The sequence below is a fragment of the Salvelinus fontinalis genome, chromosome 35, assembly GCF_029448725.1.
Source record: "Salvelinus fontinalis isolate EN_2023a chromosome 35, ASM2944872v1, whole genome shotgun sequence".
Taxonomy (NCBI): domain Eukaryota; kingdom Metazoa; phylum Chordata; class Actinopteri; order Salmoniformes; family Salmonidae; genus Salvelinus; species Salvelinus fontinalis.
The window spans coordinates 29,092,438-29,115,180 of NC_074699.1; the positions used below are offsets into that span (position 1 = coordinate 29,092,438).

Consider the following 22,743-nt stretch of genomic DNA (forward strand, 5'->3'; position numbering starts at 1 on the left):
GGGTTTAGTAGAGTAGATGGTTTAGTGTTCAGTGTAGGTATCTAGGAAAGTCTATGGTTGCCTGAATTGGGTCTCAATTAGAGACAGCTGGTTATTGTTGTCTCTGATTGGGAGCCATATTTAAGGCAACCATAGGCTTTAGCTGTTTTGTGGGGAATTGTCTATGTCAGTGTGTAATGGTCAGTGTCAGCACCATTTTGTTATTATAGCTTCACGGTCGTCAGTTTGTTATTTTGTTTGTTTAGTTGTATAGTGTCCGGTTTGTGTTTTTTCCCTCTTCTGAATAAAAGAAGATGTACTTTCCACACGCTGCGCCTTGGTCCTCCCTCAGTCCCTTTGACGATCGTGACAAGGGGGATGAAATTGAAATTGTAGCCAGCTCTGCAATGCTTGAATGAAAAAGAGAGATACTTTTAAAAAAGTATAATTTTCAATTAATCGAAAATGAGACATGGCAATCTACACAAAGGCAAAAAGGCAATTTTTAAACAATGGATGAGCTTTTCTTAGTAATGTACTTGAGAACCATTTAGGGTTCAAAATAAAACTTTTGAATGAGTGAAGCTTTTAGAGAGAGGTTTAGTGCTTTTATATTTAATAATCTCAACCCACCCAATTCATATTCATTATATAGATAGGCACGTTTTATTTTGTCTGGTTTAGCGTCCCAGATAAAGCAAAATATGTTTTGCTCATATGATTTGAAAAAACTAATCATCAGGAGTAGGCAGTGCCATAAGTGAGTAAACTGAGATATGACTAAGGAGTTAATCAAGGCAATTTTCCATACATAGACGGGTATTTACCTCTCTGTGGTTGCAAGATCTTGTCTATTTTTACAAGTTTTCTATTGAAATTCATTGTGGAGAGCTTATTTATATATTTTGTGATATGAATACCGAGTATGTCTACTTCACCATCAGCCCATTTTATAGGTAAACTGCAGGGTAATGTAAAAGTTTTATTTTTTAAGGATCCAATACGTAATATTGTACACTAATCATAATTAGGTTTTAATCCAGAGAGTACACAAAAGTTATCTAGATCTTCAATGAGACATTGCAGGGATCTAGCTTGCGGACTTAATATAAAACTTGAGTCATCGGCATTCATGGACACGTTTGTTTTTAAGCCTTGGATTTCTAATCCTCTAATGTTGTTTTTGGATCTGATTTTAATAGCTAGCATTTCGATGGCCATAACGAATAGATATGGTGACAGCGGACACCCTTGTTTAACTCCTCTTGACAATTCAAAACTCTTTGAGAAGTAGCCGTTATTTGCTATTTTACACCTGGGGTTGCTATACATTATTTTTACCCATTTTATCAGAGAATTACCGAAATTGAAAAAGATCCAGTCATTTATAAATAAAATCCAGTCTTACTTTATAAAATGCCTTTTCAAAATCCTCCCATAAATACCATTCCTGGCTTCTTATATGTTTCATGATGTTCTATTATTTGTAGTAGTTGTCGTATATTATCTCCAATGTATCGTCCATGTAAAAAACCTGTCTGATCAGGATTAACAATACCTGGTAAAACCCTTTTAATCCTGAGTGCTATGCATTTTGCTAGTATTTTTGCATCACAACATTGAAGTGTAAGGGGCCTCCAGTTTTTTTTAGATAGACTGGATCTTTATATTTGCCATCTGGGTCTTGTTTTAATAATAGAGAAATCAGACCTTCCTGCGGAGTACCTGATAGACTACCATTTCTATGGGAGTAGTTAGTACAATCTAACAATGGAGCTTTTAGTATATCAAAAAATACATGATATACCTCTACCGGTATGCCATCAAGCCCTGGGGTTTTTCCAGACTGAAAGGATTTAATAGCCTCAAAAAGTTCTTCCTCTGTAATTTGGCCTTTGCACTGATCTTTCTGTACATTTGTTAATTTTCCATTTTTTATTTTATTTGGAAGGAATTCCTTACCATAATCTTCATTCAGTGGGAAAGGATGAGATGGAAAAGAGAACATCTGCCTAAAATAATTTGCTTCCTCTTTTAAAATATCATCCGGAGAATCATAGATGACTCCGTATTCAGTAACGAGTTTCTGCAAATTATTTTTGTTAGCGTTCCTGTATTGGAGATTCAGGAAAAACTTTATGCATTTTTCTCAATATTCCATCCAGTTTGCTTTACTTATGTAATAGATTACATTAGATTGTTCTTGAATAAGTTCCTCAAGTTTTTTTTGTTTTTCCTCTAACTTATTTTGTATCTGTAGTATCACTTTTATTGCTATCTACCTGTACTATTAGTTCATGGACTTCCCTTGTTAGTCTTGTCTCTTTAGCCAGAAACTGCTTTTTTATTATTGATGAATATTGAACTGAATGACCCCTGAAGGTACATTTAAAGGTATCCCAAACAATAAGTATATTATACTGGAAAAAGTATATTGGAAAATTTTTGTTATAAATGATTTTGTCTTAGTTAAAAATAAGCTGTCCTCCAGTAAACTTTGATTTAATTTCCAATATCCCCGTCCACGTGGAAAATCTGTAAGAGTTATGTGAATGCCAATTAGATGATGATCCGATCGCATTCTGTCTCCTATTAAAACTGTTTTAACCTTTGATGCAAGAGAGAAAGAGATAAGAAAGTAGTCAAGACGACTAGCTTGATTAAGTCTCCTCCATGTATATCTCACTAGGTCCGGGTTTTCTAGTCTCCAAATATCCACTATTTCTAATGTGTCCATAATATTTGTGATTTCCTTAAGGGCATGGTGATGATAGTTTGTAGAGTGATTACCTTTACGGTCCATTGAGGTACTTAACACTGTGTTATAGTCTCCTACCATAATGATTAGATCATTTGTTCCCTGTAAGTTCAATAAATTGGTATAAATGTTTTCGAAGAAGTGTGGAACATCCTGATTTGGACCATATAGATTAATGAGCCAAGTCTCTTTTTTGTCAACTTTCATATTCAAAAGGATCCACCTTCCTTGCGAATCATTCTTATTTGCATTTTCAGAGCGAAATTTTTGTTAATTAATATCATCACACCCTTTGAGTTTCTTTGTCCATGACAGAAAATTATTTCACCACCCCATTCCTTTTACCACGCAACTTCATCTAAGGATGTAGAGTGAGTTTCCTGTAAACAGTATATGTTAAATTCCTTTTCTTTTAGCCATGTAAAGACTGATCTTCTTTTTTAATAATCTGCTAAACCGTTACAATTATAACTGGCTATACTAGAGCTCCATTTTTATGGAATGGTCTGCCTATCCATGTGAGAGACGCAGACTCGGTCTCAACCTTTAAGTCTTTATTGAAGACTCATCTCTTCAGTAGGTCCTATGATTGAGTGTAGTCTGGCCCAGGAGTGTGAAGGTGAACGGAAAGGCACTGGAGCAACAAATCGCCCTTGCTGTCTCTGCCTGGGGCTGAGTCACTGGCTTACTGGTGCTCTTCCATGCCGTCGCTAGGAGGGGTGCGTCACTTGAGTGGGTTGAGTCACTGACGTGATCTTCCTGTCCGGGTTGGCGCCCCCCCCCTCGGGTTCGTGCCGCGGGGGAGATCTTCGTGGACTATACTCGGCCTTGTCTCAGGATAGTAAGTTGGTGTGGGGGCTCTGCTTTGGCAAAGTGGGTGGGGTTATATCCTGCCTGTTTGGCCCTGTACGGGGGTATCGTCGGACGCCCCGTCGCCCCACAGTGTCTCCAGACCCCTCCTGTCTCAGCCTTCAGTATTTATGCTGCAATAGTTTATGTGTCGGGGGCTAGGGTCAGTCTGTTATATCTGGAGTATTTATCCTGTCCTATCCGTTGTCCTGTGTGAATTTAAATATGCTCTCTAATTCTCTCTCTCTTTCTCTCTCTTTCCCTCTCTCTCTCTCTCGGAGGACCTAAGCCCTAGGACCATGCCTCAGGACTACCTAGCCTGATGACTCCTTGCTGTCCCCAGTCCACCTGGTCGTGCTGCCGCTCCAGTTTCAACTGTTCTGCCTGCGGCTATGGAACCCTGACCTGTTCACCGGATATGCTACCTTGTCCCAGACCTGCTGTTGTGCGGTAGAGATACTGTGAATGATCGGCTACGAAAAGCCAACTGACATTTACTCCTGAGGCGCTGACCTGTTGCACCCTCTACAACCACTGTGATTATTATTATTTGACCCTGCTGGTCATCTATGAACATTTGAACATCTTGGACATGTTCTGTTATAATCTCCACATGGCACAGCCAGAAGAGGACTGGCCACCCCTCATAGCCTGGTTCCTCTCTAGGTTTCTTCCTATGTTCCGGCCTTTCTAGGGAGTTTTTCCTAGCCACCGTGCTTCTACACCTGCATTGCTTGCTGTTTGGGGTTTTAGGCTGGGTTTCTGTACAGCACTTTGTGACATCAGCTGATGTAAGAAGGGCTTTATAAATACATTTGATTGATTATAAATACATTTTATTATAGCTGTCTATTTGTACAGTAAGTTGTCCAGCTGCCAGTAGTGAATAGTGGTATCTCAGTTATGGAGTTCTGACAATAGGCCCAGGTGTATTAAGTCCCCCAAATGCCTCTCAAAATACTGTTGTTATTGGACAGAGACTAGAGAGACAGCAAGAGACGTTGAGATTGAAACAACTTTTGTTATGACTGCTGACAAATACAACAGAGTGAGGTAATGTTCCACTCCAACTGAGGCTTCCCAGTGGTGTTCTCTTTGATTCACAGTTCCACCATGGCTCCAATGAAAAGCATTCTCTCTGTCTCAAGTCCACTTCAACACAAGTCAGCACATGGCTAAACTAATCTCAGCCCTGGCTGGGACTGGGACATCATCCTCTGCAAAGCTAAAAAAGCCAGAGGGTCCACTCCACACTGGCTGTATCTTTCACTGAACAGTAATTTTACATCTCTTGTCAGGGCAGATTAGATCATCTCATCTGAAAATATTTAACTGGGTTGTGTTACAGATAACTGTAGAACTGCTTTCTGTTGGGGTGGATCACGCATCCAAAATATGTTACAGTGGTTCCCCACTCATTTTAGAGAGGAGGAACATGAGAGGTCAGGGCACTGTTGAAGTTTTAATGTCCTATAGGGATATTTGCTCTGCAGGCAGGGTCACATCTGTCCTTTATATGTCTAAAAATAAAAATGGCAAAGTGCATTGTAAGTTTCAAATAGTTTCATAATGAAGTTAAATATTGTCTGTTTGATTAATGATTTTGAATTTCAAATGTAATTCATTGTAGACATCATATACTGGTACTCCTTGCATTCCTGATACAATAAATGTAGTGCCATTCAAAAACACTCAAGGGATAAAAAATGTTGTAGCCTTGTCCTCATTGAATAGCAGCCGTTATCGCTAGTGTCAACTAGATACAGAGGATCATATTGTGAGCACAATCCATCACTCAACCAATGAAAGGACAGGTTATTTATCAATATGATGTCATTCTCTAACTCCAGGACCTGGTCAATGGGGTTGAATGTCCTTCCTTCCCAAAGAGATATTCCTCTTGAACATTTCCAACAAACTGGAAATACGACAACTTCCTATCCCCAGAGCACATCTCCCTTCTGGGTAAAACGAGAGGCCAGGCAGGGGTGATTTGAAATAAGGGCAGAAATGATCCCTTATTTGTGGTCATACATAGGTGACTTAAACACTGCTGTACTTTGGGAAGTACAAATGTGGTAAGAGAAAGAGGAAGACACAGTATGTTTCGTGGTCAGAAGTCACTGGAAAACAACAGCTGCTAGGTAGATTAACAGAAACCAATGTTAAATTGGGAATAAGAGTATGAGACACATGAAAAAGAGCAGCCGGAGTCAGAGAGAGGAGTCTCACAGGGACTCTGGGTTGACTTTCACTGGAGCAATGTGGGCGATATACTGGCAGCACATTTCAAACAACCAGCACTGCGGACAGATGACTTTTCAATCCTATCCTCTTTTTACAGGTGCTGGCAAAATCCTGATTTGACACCAGTATTACTGTGATCCCCTCTCTTCACAGGCTTTTAATACGTTGTGACAGCAGCCAGATCATACTGTAGGCCTATCTAAGGAGAAAAGATCATCAAATAGGCCTTCGCTCAACTTACCATTCAAACTAAAATGATTTATCAGGTTTATCAGGTTTCCTTCATTGTAAAAGGAACAGAAATAGCCTTGCCTGTTAGAATAATTACAGTAATTGAAGAAGAACTGTAAGGTAACCCAGAGCAAGACTGGGATGTGTAAGTAGTAAGCTCCTAAATATGTTTTAATTTGGTGGGAAAATAAAAGAAAGGTAAAGTACTCTAGTAACAATGGCTGAGAGAGCACTGAGTTTCAACTAAAAGTACAAATATAACTCACTGCCTTCACACAACTGAATATAGAATGTACTCAAAAGCCTCACAACAGGAACTAATGTGTTTGCTTTCCTGCAGTCAAGCCTGCTTGAGCTTAACTGTAGGGGCCCAGAGTCAGTGACGTAGTAACCAACCAGCAGTATGGGGGAGGTGGTAGTGCCTCTCTGCTCTTGCTGAACCTCACAGCTAGATATCACAGTCCCCCACTGGTCACAGTATTGCAAACAACATAACAGACAATAAATGCATGTGGGTGTATATTTGGAGAACAAAAAGGAATGTAAGTGAAGTTATAATTTTCTAAGGTTTGAAACATGGTACCTGATTGCCATGCAAGTCCAGAACATCTAGTTTAGTCAGGTTATCCAGACTGCATATCCTCTGGATTCTGCAAAACATTAAACAGACAATAATATTAACATCACCCTCTCTGGTATTCTATACAAGATAGCTCTCCTATAACACAATGTTACTATGACAAAGAGCTGGTATCCCATCTGCTAACTGAATGGTTACCAGGCACAGGAAATGGGATTGTCAAAGAGCGGTAGGAATTTATTTTCTACTGATGGGAAGTTGACTGTTTTCCACTGTACTGTCGTCAAGGATTGTCTATAAAGACCAAACTGTAAATTAGGGAAGTTAGGTTACAGTCCCTTGGAAATTCTATCAGAAACCTAAATCTGTGGTATGCTTTGCTTGAAAGGTACCGCGGGCTGTTCTGAAAGTGGGTTCTAAAAAGACAAATGTCAGGTTTTACAGACTCTGGAACAAAACCAGACCTCACCGATGGGATCTCGGTGGCATTTGCCATGATTTGTGACTTTAATCTTCCTCCCTCCTGACCTTTAGTTTTAAAGTAAGGTGATGTTAGATGTAAGATTCACAAAAGAGAGCAGTGGTAGGGTTTTGTACTGAAATTGGGCACCTGCAGGAAAGTACTTTTCAATGGAGGTTGATATATAGGCTAGCTGTGCTGTGGCAGTCATACAGTATCACTTAATCCAAAAAGCAGGATGTGCATATCCCTACGGTAACATCTTTATAAATGTAACGAAAAATACCACCAAATAAAGACAGCATAAAAAGTTTTTCATCTGAGCCGGCCGCGACTGGGAGACCCATGGGGCACCGCACAATTGGCCCAGCATCGTCCGGGTTAGGGGAGGGTTTGGCTGGCAGGGATGTCCTTGTCCCACCGCGCTCTAGCGATTCCTGTGGCGGGCCGGGCGCATGCACACTGACACGGTCGCCAAGTGTACAGTGTTTCCTCCGACACATTGATGTGGCTGGCTTACGGGTTAAGCGGGCATTGTGTCAAGAAGCAGTGCGGCTTGGTTGGGTTGTTTTTCGGAGGACGCATGGCTCTCGACCTTCGCCTCTCCCGAGTACGTATGGGAGTTGCAGCAATGGGACAAGACGGGTAAATACCAATTGGATATCACGAATTTGGGGAGAACATTTTTTCATCTGTCCTTCAACCCATGCACTGTAAAAGCACTGAAATGAGTGGGAGCTCCTATCCTATTGTTCTGTATGCTGGAGAGACATAACACAAACCTGTTCTTGCCCAGCATAAGCACTCTGAGAGAGGCCAGGGCTGAGATGCCAGACATCTGGGAGATGTGGTTGTCATACAGGTCTAGGAAGGCCAGGTGCCGCAGATGAGACAGATTGTGGATGTGCGTGATGAGGTTGTGCTGAAAGTTAAGCAACCGCAGCCTACCCATGCCCTCCAGCAGGGGACACTCCTCCAGACCACGCCTGACACTCAAAACACAAAAGCATTGTCAACAACACCACTCTGTGAGAGGATGACCCTGTATTATCTTGTTATGATGCAGAGGAGAGAGGGCTCACAGTAAAAAAGGTACATGCCACTTGATACCACACTGTCTGCCTTCCAACACTGGCACGCAGGGTTCAGGAGATCTCATTATTCTAAGTGGATGAGGCTATGGATATGGTTTATTGTTGACTAGTCTCTTCCGAGTCCCCAACAAAAGGATGATACGGTTTTCAGGGGAATTGGAAAGAGAGCCTGTGACGGGACTTGTTCAGTTGCCAAACGTTCTCGAACGTTGCAGATAGAAATGCCGTGAATAGAGCTGATGTGATTCCTTATTCTACATATCAGAGATGCAAGTTTGATCTACACAGCCAATTTCTATCTGAATGTTCCAAAACGTTCAATCCTGCTGAACGTGCCCGGCCACACTCCATCTTAACTCCTCCTCCAAATTTACTGGATTGCTTGAATAGTGCAGAAGAGAACTTCCCCCGACAGTTTTTTTTCTTCTCATCAAGACCAGTATGTGGAGGATCTAGTTTCAGGTGTTTCTTTTATGTCTGCAACTTTGACATGCACTTGTCAGAGGGCAGGATAATCTTTATGAGGGACTTTGCTGCACCCTACTGGTTTATCCAAGCAATTACAAACTTGGCAATCCATTGCATGACAGTGTATTGAGAAGCTCAACAAAGACCTCTGAACAAACAAAGCCATGAGTGTTTTAGCCTACCTGTCCAAATCTATTCGCTCAGGACTCAAAGCACAGTCATCACAGGAACGAAAGTCAATTGGAAAACCAGAGGGAGAATTCTCACTCAATGTTATGGCATCACCTGGTCCTGTTACAAAGACGCATTTGTTCAGAAAAGCATTTTTCAAAGTATTTAGGTTTTACATGTCCAGAAATGTTTAACTTGAGCACAGAGCAGAACGTTCCATTAGACTGCCTTTGATCCATGAAAAAAAGCAGGAAGGCTGGCATTGCTGAAGAGAGGGGGAGGATCCTGAGTGCGGCCACTCACCAGTTGGCAGGGTGAGGGGTGAGGTACTGTGGGAGTAGATGGCCCCTGCACTGTGGGTTGCTCTCCTAGGCTTCACTCTGTGTGGCTGTGGCCCCAGGTCCCCAGTCAGCCCACTGGGCAGAGCAGCAGCAGGGGGTAGGAGGGGACGCTCAGGGCCCATAAACTCATTGACAAACGCCAGCACAGGGGCACAGGGCCTGCCACGGCCACTGTGTGCATTAGGCCTGCTGTCTGGAGAGAAAAGTAAATGGTGAGACAGAGAAGACAGGGACAGGTAAGAGACTGTCACAGTGTCTTGTAATTTAGTCAGGTAGAAGTACCTTGTCTTGGTGGAATCATTTTCATGGTGTCCATGTTTATCTCTTTTGTAAAGTCTTTAGACCATCGGACGTCCAGCTGTCAAATAAAACATTTAATGAATTAGCAATATATTACTTTGATAATTAAAGGGTACTCAAGACACAATGTCATGCTTTCCATGTTCATGCACTGTCTCATTAAAAAAATAATTTGGGGAATGGGGACATGAGTATAAATACAACTCCTCACTGTGGATCTCCCTACAAACGCAAACTCACTGGTCTCTGAACATTTCTCTCTGGTATTTGAGAGTTCACTGCTGTAAAGTGCAGTTTATAGCTGTTGACCTGTGGGGAATGACAGAAAAGGATGAGGCAACTTAAGACTGGCAATTGTAACAATAGGGTGACAACAACAAAGCCAAGACCACTTGATAATATTCATTCATTTGTGGAGCAACAACATGCAACCCAGCCCCTGTAACGTTAGCTAGATAGATAGCAATCTTGCTCATTTATGTGACTGTTACAGAGTTGCATTAGCTTTCTGGATAAGCTAGCTAGCTTGCTAACTTTTGCCTAATAAAGACAGAGAGGAAGTAAAGATTATTTATTGTGGACGCATCATTCTTACCGTGGGAGAAAGACACCTTCCTGTAATGGCTGTATTGTTGTTGGTCTGTTGTCTTTGTGGCCGCATTTTTGCTAGTGTTACAACGTTGCTAGCCAGTCAGCTTGCTATAATGTGGCTAACTAACCAGTTTTGTTGGTTGTTTAACGTCAATGTTTAATATTTTGAAATGTATTGTTGTGAGCTGATGACACGGCACTCACTTCCCTGGCAACGGTCATCGTTTCTATGGAAACGACACCACGTCTAACTTGGTTACACCACATCCTGTCTCAATATAAGACATTCCGCCAACAACCCCAAAAATTAAAGGTTCCGCGTGTAGAATAACCGGTATAATATGAAATGAAATAGAATAGAATGGAATAGATCATTATTGTTCATTTGGTTAGGACTGAAAATCCAACTTCTGCCTAATCGACTTTTTAGATGTCTTCTACTCTGCATTCCACTATACTGTTATCCCCGGAGCTAAAGCCTAGGTATTAGGTTACCTGTTATCAAGTCTCAGGCAAGGTTATCACCTTCTCCGCAATGACCCCAGTTTATAGGAATCACTGACCAAATCTGCGTCACGCCACCAATTTGACAAGAATGTGTTAGCCTGCTAAGCTAAACCATAGGTCTCCGGTTTCAGGCAAGGTTAGGCTATCACGCACCTAACCGCCTCCATTATTCATTTGCATGAGCGATACAAGTAAGGACGTAATCCAAAAACAGATTTCATAGCCATGTCCTCTTACACCATTATTGATGCATTCATAATTCATTAAAGAAAACAACTCTCCACCGGTGACCCTCTCATTGTTATAAAGCTTTGGTTACACTGTCTCAGCTGGAAAAGATAAGTGCTAGGAAAGGATTCTCACTCAGACTCATCAAAGCGACATCCCACACACATGCTCATCACAAGGATCATCTATTCATAAAACTGACAAATTTGTGGGAGATGATGTTGTAATCTTATGTGACAAGCAGATAATGGAATGCTCTATATAAATGACAGTTCTTCCACAATTGACCTACCTACTTCTGTTGTGACACAATGTCACTTTTGTAATCATTTATTTACCACATACACAAAAAATAATGGTCAGCATAGTTCAGAGATAATTGTCCCACATCAAAGCTCATAATTATGGTTCTGCAGTCAACCACTTCTGGAGGCATTTTATAAGGGCATGATGAAGTGGATTGTATGAATGTGATATATATCTCACAATTGCCAATAAAAAACATGCCTCTAAGACACAGGGATCAATGTAAATTGTCTGTCATTATGTATTATGCATGGGGACTTGGCCAGTCAGAGCTCTCTGGGGTACAGCGGTCTATAAATATCTTGTCTGACTCAGAATGAGGGAGTGATGTGGAGCAGAAGTAAAATGCTGCACTCATCTGTAAATCGAAAAACATAAGATCTAGCATCCTTTAGGGAGTAACAGAATCCTGAATAAGACAAAAAAAGAAACATTGTATTTTTTGTTGACTATAACATTAAGCAAACCCTTAAATATCAGTAGGTAGTTATATACTGTAGGTTACAGCACCGGGCATTTACAGAATGCGAACAATAGAGATTTTCTGTCAAAGAAAGGTGCTGGATTCTGGCCCCACAGTGTCAGTTTGTTCCACATACAGTAATAGCTTACGTACATGTGTGCATGGATGAGAAACACACACCTTCTGGCAGTCACCTTGGACAGACTCACAAAGGATTCTCTATTATCACCAGGGCATGTATATTTGCAAAGACATACATGCATATTTTCCTTCAACTTTACTCCAAATGTCTTTCATTCAAGGCAGGATTGCCCAATCATGTATCAGATGATTTTGTGAAAGATTGCATCACATTCACAAGCTCAAAAAGCAAAATGTTTCACAACGTTCCTAAGAATCTCATGACTACTGATTTATATACTTCCCTTCAGATTCTTCACAATTGGGACACAGTAAAAACACATATAAGATATAACTGAAGTGTAGATGGTAAATTAAACCTTGTAAAGCTTTCTCTATCCAGATGTCCAGAATGGACAAAATCATACAGACAAAAACATGTGTACATTTAAAATAAATCAACATATGTAAGATGTTTCTAGTGGCGATAAGGATTACAAAAGTACACCCTTGTTGTTGAATGTTAAGTGCAGGCGAATAGAAGTCACAATTGCATTCAATCTGGACAAAGAGGAAATACCAGCTCTCTGATCAAGAAAGAGGTGCTCATTTTAACTCAGCTCAGTTTACAGCAAATCAGCTTACTCCTGCCAAGGGTGTCCCAAATAGCAGCCTATTCCCTATGTGCCCTGGTCAATTGTAGTGCACTTTAAATGGAATATGGTGCCATTTGGGGTGCAACCCATGTCTCTGTTGGGGCGCAACCCATGTCTCTGTTGGGGCGCAACCCATGCCTCTATTGGGGTTGTTTCCTGCTGCAGACACCTGACAGATAAGCTGTTGAAGGGTTGTTTGGAACATCTTCCTGCAGGGCCATTATCTGATTGATGTCTGCTCCTGGCTTGTGGCACTGGGAGGTATGACACTGCCACTGTGGCTGCTGCAGCAGGACATGTGCTTCAGAGTATGAGTCAGTCCACCAGCTGTACAACTCTTGCCAACAGGGTGGAAAAAACATTAAGTAATCCCAGGCTTGGCAACAGTATTAGCAATGGTGTAGCAGTTGTGGTGTGGGTGATGGTTTAAGAGTCCATGTAGGATATGATACACACCTACAATTAAAAACAGTCAGCGAGTGTCATAAGCGCACTAAAGGTTTGGAGATAATAGATCATGAATTGGATCATTGGCATTACCAATGCCAAATCCTGACATCTTCAAATCTGTGTTAATAATTTTGTTGCAAAGGGCTACTTTTTATAGGCCTACACATCATCTCATAGTAAAAGCCACTGCTGACAGTAATGCCTCATGACACTGTATACACTGGTGTCATTTATTTGTGTCCTTCCCCACAGCAAATCCCTCAACAACCCCTGCGGTCTAACGCTAAAAGCCTATTATCCAATTTGCAGGTTCAAATAAATGGGTCGGCCTTCATGATTGGTGCATTGCAATTTCCCCAATTGCGGAACAGCACGTGTAATTTACACTTCTACTTCCCCCTATTTAGGACACGTGTGAAATAGCAGCCATTTCTTAACTAGAAATAGTGGCAAAGGGAAAAATACACAAAAATGCAAGCATTGGTAAACGCATTTATCCGTTGTCTCCATTTTCTCCTCCCTCCCTCTTGGCTTCATCTTGGGTTTTGCTGGTGGGTTGGGGATGAGTGCGGAAAGATGACATGGCCCAATCCCAGAGCTCGTTTCAAAAGCAGATCGCTTCTTACATATCAGGAAGTAACAACACAAGACGGCTCCATCCCCTCGGTCTCCCCAGCTCCTAGCTGCGTCTCGCTAGCTGCTAACTCCACGCCACCCCAGGGTTCTCCGTGGGGTAAAATTTGGGGGCTCTGGCCAGCTGTGGAGCGCATCTTCGGGACTTCCTTGACCATCCACCCGTGTGGGTGTCAAAGGCGTCGAGGTGAATGTGCCCCGTGTTCTGCAGACTTCAATTGTTGTAGTACAAGGAATAAAGGCATTCAGGAAAGCACTACCACTGGTGTAGCCGAGGAGAAAGTGAACAAACCGGGAGAAAACGCATTTATTTCGGATAAAATGACGAGTGCCACCATGGAGTTTCGGAAACATATCGAATCTGTATCAGGTTCGTCAGCGGGACGGGAAATCGATGAGGTGGTAATTGTGGATCAACACCTGCAAGAGATGGGGACTCAAGTGACGATAACAGTGGCTATTCAGGCGGCAGACGACGAGGAACCAGAGGAGGAGGTGTCCTCAAACAATCTCGATTTCCTCGGAGGCAGCTGTAGTGAAGATGAGTTTGGAAGACATGATAAATCCAGGTAAATGCTTTGTCTTCTAATGGCATGTCTGACTAACTTACTAATGGCATGTCTGATTGTTTGTTATTGGAATAAACCTCGTAGGCTAAAATACTGCAATACTTTATTTTGTTTGGTGTGTTATTTTAGTGTGAACTTCAATTCCACAGTGAAGGGCTATGGTAATTGCCAGACAGCTTCTAACCACCTGTAGACGGGCATTGTAATCCCACTGACGTAAGAGAGGCCGATTTGGATGGTACCTTTACACATTGCTCTAATTCCCCTGCGTCATCCCCTGCTATTTCAACCAGGACTCGGAGGTAGACGTAACATAGTAAATGTGAATCCTGGACACGCCTATTAGTATGAGATGTGACGTTTCATATGGTATGTATTCATTTGTGGATGTCATCATCCATTTTGTGTGACATGTTAGGAATTATAATTCGTACAATATTACAAATTTGCAACGTGACTTGTTTTGAATTCCACGTTTATATTTTTCCGCTTTGTTGTGGTTTATGTTAGTTAGGTGGTTAAAGCAGTGATTCTCTAGTATTCCCCCCCCCCCCCCCCACAACAGCACACATTTGTGTTGTAGCCTCTGACAAATGTGAGGGCCTAATTTAATGACAAGTAGAATAACGTCTGCTTGTCCATGGGCTACAATACAAATGCATACTGTTGGGGGTACTCGAGGACTTGCGTTGGGAAACACTGGGTTAAAGGGAAAGGGTTACCTATCATGCAAAGTAGCTAAAAAGTAATCCGTGATTAAATTCTAACGTACAACCTTTGGATTGCTAGAGGTTTGCCGACTAACCACCATACTTTAGTTTTTTGCCTTAACTAACCTTCTGTCTTAACCAAACAAAACATATTCTACTAAATTGAGTGTTCAGATTTACATTTACTATGTGATGTCTAGTCTGAGACCAGGCTGGCTATTTTTGCCCTTGCAAAATCCTGTGACCCAGTGCTAACGTATAGGCTACTTGGTTGGTATGTTTAATTTAGGTAGTCTGAAATGAATGGATATTCTTAGCCAGGTCAGCCAATACATCATAGTCAGTCTTGTGGTGTTCCTCACTTGCAACAATGTTGCACTTGTTTGGGGGCATGGAACATTTCAGTTTTCACGTGATACTTTTGTAACCAGTGAACTACTCGTTGATACTCTTGACCAGTTAATTGTGGCAGGGGAGAATCGCAGAGGATGACTCGGTCTACAATAATTGGTCCCTTTACAGTGGAGTGTGCGGGGGCGGTGTTGCGTAGGGCTTCCCCTGTCTTTAAAACAGTGGGTTGGATGCTGTGATCATTACGTTGTCTGTTCTGTCTGGGGGGTTCGACCAGTGTCTTGCCTAGCCTGTGGTATGGGATCACTGTGTGAGGAGGATGACTCATCCACACGGTAATGTCATTCAGACCTTCACTCTTATTGCAGCTGGCAATGCCGGCCTGGCATACCTGTGCAAATGTTAAAGCCCTCTGTCAATAGAGCTTTGATTAAACCTTTGATTTGGTGTTGTAGGCAGTAAATGACTGCATTGTTTGATTTTAAAGTCTGGCTGATATGGTAAATAGCCCTGTCCCTGTGGGGGAGGCATGTAGTGTGGAGATCAGTGACTCTGCACTCTTCAGATGGAGGTCTTAACGATTTCTGTTCATGTTGGTGGGACACCCTGTGGTGTTGAGGTTCTGGCAGAGAGCAGTGTGACGGTCACACCATGGTTAAGCAGCCTGTCACTACTGTCACAGGAAGAATCTGAAAATGAAATCTGAGGAAAGAGTCAAGATGGCAGCTCTTTTCAGCATGTTGCCATGGGTAATGACTGAGGCTGTTTTGATCAGTTCTCCTGCCAAATCGGTTAAGCTCCTGCCTTGTCTCTGTGAACTGGTATGTTATCCGTTTTCTTTCTCAGTGGCGCTGGCACGAGTGGCGGTGAGCTGGAGGAGGAGAGCTGGCAGCCCCCAGACCCAGAGCTGACCCAGAAGCTGGTGGCCCAGATCGAGTACTACCTGTCGGATGAGAACCTGGAACACGATGCCTTCCTGCTCAAACACGTCCGACGCAACAAGCTGGGCTTCGTCAGTGTCAAACTGCTCACCTCCTTCAAGAAGGTAATGTTTGATCTGCTGCTGACAGTTTGGTTTCTTGATTTTGAAATTGGAATATCAATTGAATACCCTGGGGGCTCATATAACTGAATGCAACAGCTGTTCCTAGTGTCAATATGGCAAGCCGTTGGGGCTAGGAAGTGCTTTCTCACATGGGTTGGAGGCGGGAGCATCTGGTGTGAATGAGGCTCATACATACTCATTGATTTTAGCTGTTTCCTTTTTCAGTTTACACTTCCAAGAATAAGATCTGTGTTTTTCTCCTACTGGTTTAATTTCTAATGTTCACAGCTGCGTGAATACTGTAAATGTTTATTTCGTTTCTAAGAGGAGCTAACAATAACTGCACTATTTGTTTCTGTATTTAAAAAATAAAATAAAATATTTTAGGAATTGTTAAACAACACTTCTGTGGTAGCCAGTAACTTGAGATTTGCCTTTTGATAGCTGTTGATTACATAGAAATAATCTCATTCTAGATCTGTGGCTGCTTATGTTATCATACTGCTATCAGAACAAAGGCTTTTTAGTTTTCAGGATGTATGATAAAACCAAGGAAGTTCTATCATACAGGATGCTGCCTGTAAAAGTACTGACTTTTGCTTCCGATTATCTCTAACAGTTATTTTCTTCCCAGGTGAAGCACTTGACACGAGACTGGCGAACAACTGCATATGCTCTGCGCCACTCGACAATACTTGAGCTAAACGATGAGGGACGCAAAGTGCGTCGCAGATCAACCGTGCCTGTGTTTTCCAGCGAGTCTCTGCCAAGCCGTATGCTGCTACTCAGCGAGCTGCAGAGCTGGCCAGAGCTGGGTGTGGCGATGGAGGGTGGGGCTGGCGATGGGCGTGATGGTGGCGCTACCCAACAGGAACAACTGATGAAGCTGCTGCTGAAAGCGTTTGGAACATATGGCGCCATTGCCTCTGTGAGGGTGCTGAAGCCTGGCAAGGACCTGCCAGCCGACCTGAAGAAGCTGAGTGGCCGCTACACACAGCTGGGCACTGAGGAGTGTGCCATCGTGGAGTATGAGGAGGTGGAGGCTGCAGTCAAAGCCAACGAGGCTGTGGTCAGCGATGAGGGGACAGGGTCTCTGGGGTTGAAGGTGGTCCTGATCGGCACCAAGCCTCCCAAGAAGAAGGTGCCCAAAGATCAGCGTCAGTGCGACGAGGGAGTAGGAGGAATGAGGAAGAGTCACTCACTCAACAGTCGGGTACGGGAGCTTCAGTATCTCGACGACTCTGCCTGTAGCTCCTCAGAGACTGAGAGCAACCCCACCTCCCCCAGACTGGCCCGCAAATCCTGCTCTGTCAATAAGCTAAGTCCCACTGGAGGGGGTGCCGCCTTCCAGAACAATCACCTGAGCCCAGCTGTGTCCCCACGCACCAGCCCCTGGTCGAGCCCCCGGGCCAGCCCATGCTCCCAACGCAAGTCTCCCCACTCCCATAAGTCTCCTTTGGCCAGTGAAGGCAGACTGAGCCCTGAGGCTGGGCGACGTTGGGCGGACTACTCCTCAGACAGCAGCCTGACGCCGTCCGGTAGCCCCTGGGTCCAGAGGCGCAGGCAGGTTGCCTCCCAGGAGAGCAGCCCAGTAGGGAGCCCCATGCTGGGTCGAAAGATCCAGGGTGCAGACGGGCTTCCGCCAGGCGTAATGCGGCTACCGCGCGGGCCTGATGGAACACGTGGTTTTCACTGTGGTGTGTCCATTTGTGTTGCTGAGATGGGAGAGAAGACTGCTTCTACCCAAACCTGACACTCGGACCCCCCCTATGCCCCCAGTTCTAAAGCAGTACACTGAGTACAGCGATGAGATTTGACCCAGTCCTTTGGCCACTACAATGACATTCTTCATCCCCTGCCCCACATTTGAATGATCGTAGATTTGTTCTGTTATAGTTTGGAGTTGTGTCAGTCTTTGTTATACTTTTATACAATATTTTGTTTAAAAACATGGTGATGCCTAATTTATGAATATTTAAGATACATTTGAGTTTATGAAATTCAAAGTTGAGTACTGTATTTGACACCAGAGTAATGGTATTTGTCATCTCCATTGCCATCTGAGGAGTTGTGCATGGGGTGGGCGGAGATGTACTCCGGTAATCGTATTTGACTTTTTTATTGGAAAGTTTCCAGTGTCCTCAGTCTTAAAGTATGTGTGTAAAATCTCATAACATATTGTATGGATGGTGTGAACAGTGGTATGGGCACATGGCGTGGATATCGCCAAATGCGTCTATTGTGAGTATCAATGTTATTTGCTTCTTAAACTGTGGCCATACTTTCCCTGCCAGAAGGTTGAACAGTTATCACATGGACTACTTTTTTATTTTGCCTTTTTAATTTAATTGTTTCCTGGATGCCTAACTTGCTTCCACTCCTAGCTCTGCAAAAATTAAAAATACTGGATGGCTGGAATCTGTTTATCAGTGTATAGCCTCTGCCGAGTCCCCAACTGGATGTTCTGGTTTCCAGGGGAAATGGAAAGAGCCTGTGACACGACTTCCGCTTTTGGACGTTAACAAGATGCCACTTCATCTTAACTCCTCCTCATTTGCTGGATTGGTTGAACAGTGTAGAAGAGAAACTCCCCTGACACTTTTATTTTTATTAAAGTTTTTTTATTTAAATTGTTTCTTGTCAAGACCAGTATGTAGGGGATCTGGTTTCAGGCGTTGCTTTTACGCCTGCTACGTTGGGTTAATCAGTGTAGCATGCTGGTAGTGGGGTATATGAGGGATGTAATGTTCAGGTTTGAGTGCAAAATGCAGATGCTCTTGAACGCTTGCCTTGACATCTGAGCTGGGGTAATGTGCAGTGCATTTTCTTTATTGTACAAAATAAATCACTAAAATTGCATTTGGCTTGTGGCAACATTTTAATTTCCTTTCGATTAGGAACACAGGCCGAATTGGATTGATGCCCCTTCCTAACGCAAGGTCAAGTGTTTATTAGCTTACATGATTGTGCAAGATTTAAATTAATACCCTATAATACTCTAATCACATGCAAAAGACTGACAAGTGGCTTATTGGCTACATTCCACAATGATCCACCATTATCACATGAGATTGACTGCACAGATGAGAAGCGCATGAGCTGGAAGAAAGCGTGGATGTTAGTATCAATACCAGCGTTCACTGCAAAATTGGGTAACAAATGTACAGATTTCAGTCAGACTTGATAACACAGGCTACTATTCAGGTCTGTTACATAGCTGGATCTAATTGGTATTGCTTTCAAATGTTCCTTAGCAACCATAAAGGTCTGAAGCAAATCCAGTATCTCGCTGAGATGCTATGAAATCAGATGTGTGATCCAGCTTCATCAGGTTACAGATACTACATGTATCAACTTATTACTGTATGACTATTGGAAGTCAGAACTAGTGATAAAAAGATATAATGGTTCATATAAGAAAATCAATCAATTGAAATGCATTCATTAGGCCCACATGTATGGATTTCACGTGATTGGGAATACAGATATGCATCTGTTGGTCACAGAACTTAGGATTTTTAAGTAGGGGCGTGGATCAGAAAACCAGTCAGTATCTGGTGTGACCATTTTCCTCATGCAGCGAGACTCATCTCCTTCACGTACAGTTGATCAGGCTGATTGTGGCCTGTGGAATATTGTCCCAATCCCCTTCAATGGCTGTGCGAAATTGCTGTATATTGGCGGGAATTTGAACACGCTGTCGTACACGTCAATCCAGAGCATCCCAAACATGCTCAATGGTATGCATGCCATGGAAGAATTGGGACATTTTCAGCTTCCAGGAATTGTGTACCTCCCAGACAGTTTACCTAAACCTTTTAATGGATTCATCAAGGTTAATTCTGAAATCCATCTATATAAGACAAATAACCTTCACCCTCCCCACCTCACATAGTTAATTCTCTATCATATACAGAGGTACAATACTCATTCTTTTCTTCACATTGCCAAAACCTCATCTGGTCAGCTTGATGAACCAAACTACCCAATAATCCCTCTATGTAGCCTAACTCACAATCACACTTTTTGTTTACTGAGTATATTATGTACAATTATAATTCATATACTTGGCTTAACTGATTGAACAAACTTTTTATACTTATATTTGTGGTGTGGTTCACATATAAGCTCTTTTGGGCTTCTAACCTCACCTGCACACCATTTTTAGCAGTTTTTAGCAGTACTGTTTTGTCTTTCGCTTGTCTTTGGTGCGAATAAATAAAACCTAAAACCTACAGATCCTTGCGACATGGGTCGGTGCATTATGCTGAAACATGAGTTGGTGGCAGATGAATGGTATGACAATGGGCCTCAGGATCTCTTTATGGGATCTCCGTGCATTCAAATTGTCATTGGTAAAATGCAATTGTGTTGTCTGGCCATTCCATAACTCCACCACCATGAGGCACTCTGTTCACAACGTTGACATCAGTAAACCGCTGGCCCACAGAACGCTATACATGTGGTCTGCAGTTGAGGCCTATTGAACGTACTTCCAAATTCTATAAAATGACATTGGAGACGGCTTATGGTAGGATGTCTTGCTCCCAGACAGACTAAATAACTTATTTTCTCGCTTTGAGGACAATACAGTGCCACTGACACGGCCCGCTACCAAAACCTGCGGACTCTCCTTCACTGCAGCCGACGTGAGTAAAACATTTAAACGTGTTAACCCTCGCAAGGCTGCAGACCCAGACGGCATCCCCAGCCGCGTCCTCAGAGCATGTGCAGACCGGCTGGCTGGTGTGTTTACGGACATATTCAATCAATCCTTATCCCAGTCTGCTGATCCCACATGCTTCACGAGGGCCACCATTGTTCCTGTTCCCAAGAAAGCTAAGGTAACTGAGCTAAACGACTACCGCCCCGTAGCACTCACTTTCGTCATCATGAAGTGCTTTGAGAGACTAGTCAAGGACCATATCACCTCCACCCTACCTGACACCCTAGACCCACTCCAATTTGCTTACCGCCCCAATAGGTCCACAGACGACGCAATCGCAACCAGACGGCACACTGCCCTAACCCATCTGGACAAGAGGAATACCTATGTGAGAATGCTGTTCATCGACTACAGCTCAGCATTTAACACCATGGTACCCTCCAAACTCGTCATCAAGCTCGAGACCCTGGGTCTCGACCCCGCCCTGTGCAACTGGGTACTGGACTTGACGGGATACCCCCAGGTGGTGAGGGTAGGTAACAACACCTCCACCCCGCTGATCCTCAACACTGGGGCCCCACAAGGGTGCGTTCTGAGCCCTCTCCTGTACTCCCTGTTCACCCACGACTGCGTGGCCATGCACGCCTCCAACTTAATCATCAAGTTTGCGGACGACACTACAGTGGTAGGCTTGATTACCAACAACGACGAGACGGCCTACAGGGAGAAGGTGAGGGCCCTCAGAGTGTGGTGTCAGGAAAATAACCTCACACTCAACGTCAACATAACAAAGGAAATGATTGTGGACTTCAGGAAACAGCAGAGGGAGCACCCCCCTATCCACATCGACGGGACAGTAGTGGAGAGGGTAGTAAGTTTTAAGTTCCTCGGCGTACACATCACGGACAAACTGAATTGGTCCACCCACACAGACAGCGTTGTGAAGAAGGCGCAGCAGCGCCTCTTCAACCTCAGGAGGCTGAAAAAATGTGGCTTGTCACCAAAAGCACTCACAAACTTCTACAGATGCACAATCGAGAGCATCCTGTCGGGCTGTATCACCGCCTGGTACGGCAACTGCTCCGCCCACAACCGTAAGGCTCTCCAGAGGGTAGTGAGGTCTGCACAACGCATCACTGGGGGCAAACTACCTGCCCTCCAGGACACCTACACCACCCGATGTCACAGGAAGGCCATAAAGATCATCAAGGACAACAACCACCCAAGCCACTGCCTGTTCACCCCGCTATCATCCAGAAGGCGAGGTCAGTGCAGGTGCATCAAGGCAGGGACCGAGAGACTGAAAAACAGCTTCTATCTCAAGGCCATCAGACTGTTAAACAGCCACCACTAACATCGCGTGTCTGCTGCCAACATACTGACTCAACTCCAGCTCACTATAATAATGGAAATTGATCAAAAATGTATCACTAGCCACTTTAAACAATGCCACTCAATATAATGTTTATGTATATACTGTACTCTATATCATCTACTGCATCTTGCCATCTTTATGTAATACATGTATCACTAGCCACTTTAAACTATGCACTTTTATGTTTACATACCCTACATTACTCATCTCATATGTATATACTGTACTCGATACCATCTACTGCATCTTGCCTATGCCGTTCTGTACCATCACTCATTCATATATCTTTATGTACATATTCTTTATCCCTTTACACTTGTGTGTATAAGGTAGTAGTTGTGGAATTGTTAGGTTAGATTACTCGTTGGTTATTACTGCATTGTCGGAACTAGAAGCACAAGCATTTCGCTACACTCGCATTAACATCTGCTAACCATGTGTATGTGACAAATAAAATTAGATTTGATTTGATAGAGAAATTATCTGGCAAACGCTCACGTGGACATTCCTGCAGTGAGCATGTCAATTGCACGCTCCTTCAAAAGTTGAGACATCTGTGGCATTGTGTTGTGGCATTGTGTTGTGACAAAACTTC

At 43.1% G+C, this 22,743-nt stretch overlaps 2 protein-coding genes across 3 annotated transcripts in view; one reads left to right on the plus strand and one right to left on the minus strand.

Moving 5' to 3' along the window:
* Positions 1-10,304, minus strand: part of LOC129834680 (leucine-rich repeat-containing protein 49-like) — a 71,108-nt gene extending 60,804 nt beyond the window's left edge. The window contains exons 1-7 of one of the 2 annotated variants that reach the window (XM_055899894.1): positions 10,074-10,304; positions 9,719-9,787; positions 9,461-9,536; positions 9,141-9,371; positions 8,849-8,957; positions 7,887-8,090; positions 6,648-6,714 (exon numbers count right to left, since the gene is read on the minus strand). In XM_055899894.1, coding sequence (XP_055755869.1) covers positions 6,648-6,714; positions 7,887-8,090; positions 8,849-8,957; positions 9,141-9,371; positions 9,461-9,536; positions 9,719-9,787; positions 10,074-10,139 — 822 coding nt within the window. In that variant the 5' untranslated portion in view covers positions 10,140-10,304. The remainder of the gene's footprint in view (positions 1-6,647; positions 6,715-7,886; positions 8,091-8,848; positions 8,958-9,140; positions 9,372-9,460; positions 9,537-9,718; positions 9,788-10,073) is intronic. The other variant, XM_055899895.1, reaches the window with a different exon arrangement.
* Positions 10,305-13,238: 2,934 nt separating this feature from the next.
* On the plus strand, positions 13,239-18,966 carry larp6a (La ribonucleoprotein 6, translational regulator a). Its single transcript, XM_055899898.1, has 3 exons — positions 13,239-14,001; positions 15,909-16,107; positions 16,742-18,966. The coding sequence occupies exons 1-3, from the start codon at positions 13,271-13,273 to the stop codon at positions 17,858-17,860; spliced, it is 2,049 nt and encodes a 682-aa protein (XP_055755873.1). The 5' UTR covers positions 13,239-13,270; the 3' UTR covers positions 17,861-18,966.
* Positions 18,967-22,743: the final 3,777 nt, after the last annotated feature.

Coding starts and splice junctions, on each gene's coding strand:
- larp6a (XM_055899898.1), top strand. CDS start 13,271: ATGCAAGCATTGGTAAACGCATTTATCCGTTGTCTCCATTTTCTCCTC. Junction 14,002..15,908: donor GGAAGACATGATAAATCCAG/GTAAATGCTTTG, acceptor TTTCTTTCTCAG/TGGCGCTGGCACGAGTGGCG. Junction 16,108..16,741: donor TGCTCACCTCCTTCAAGAAG/GTAATGTTTGAT, acceptor TTTTCTTCCCAG/GTGAAGCACTTGACACGAGA.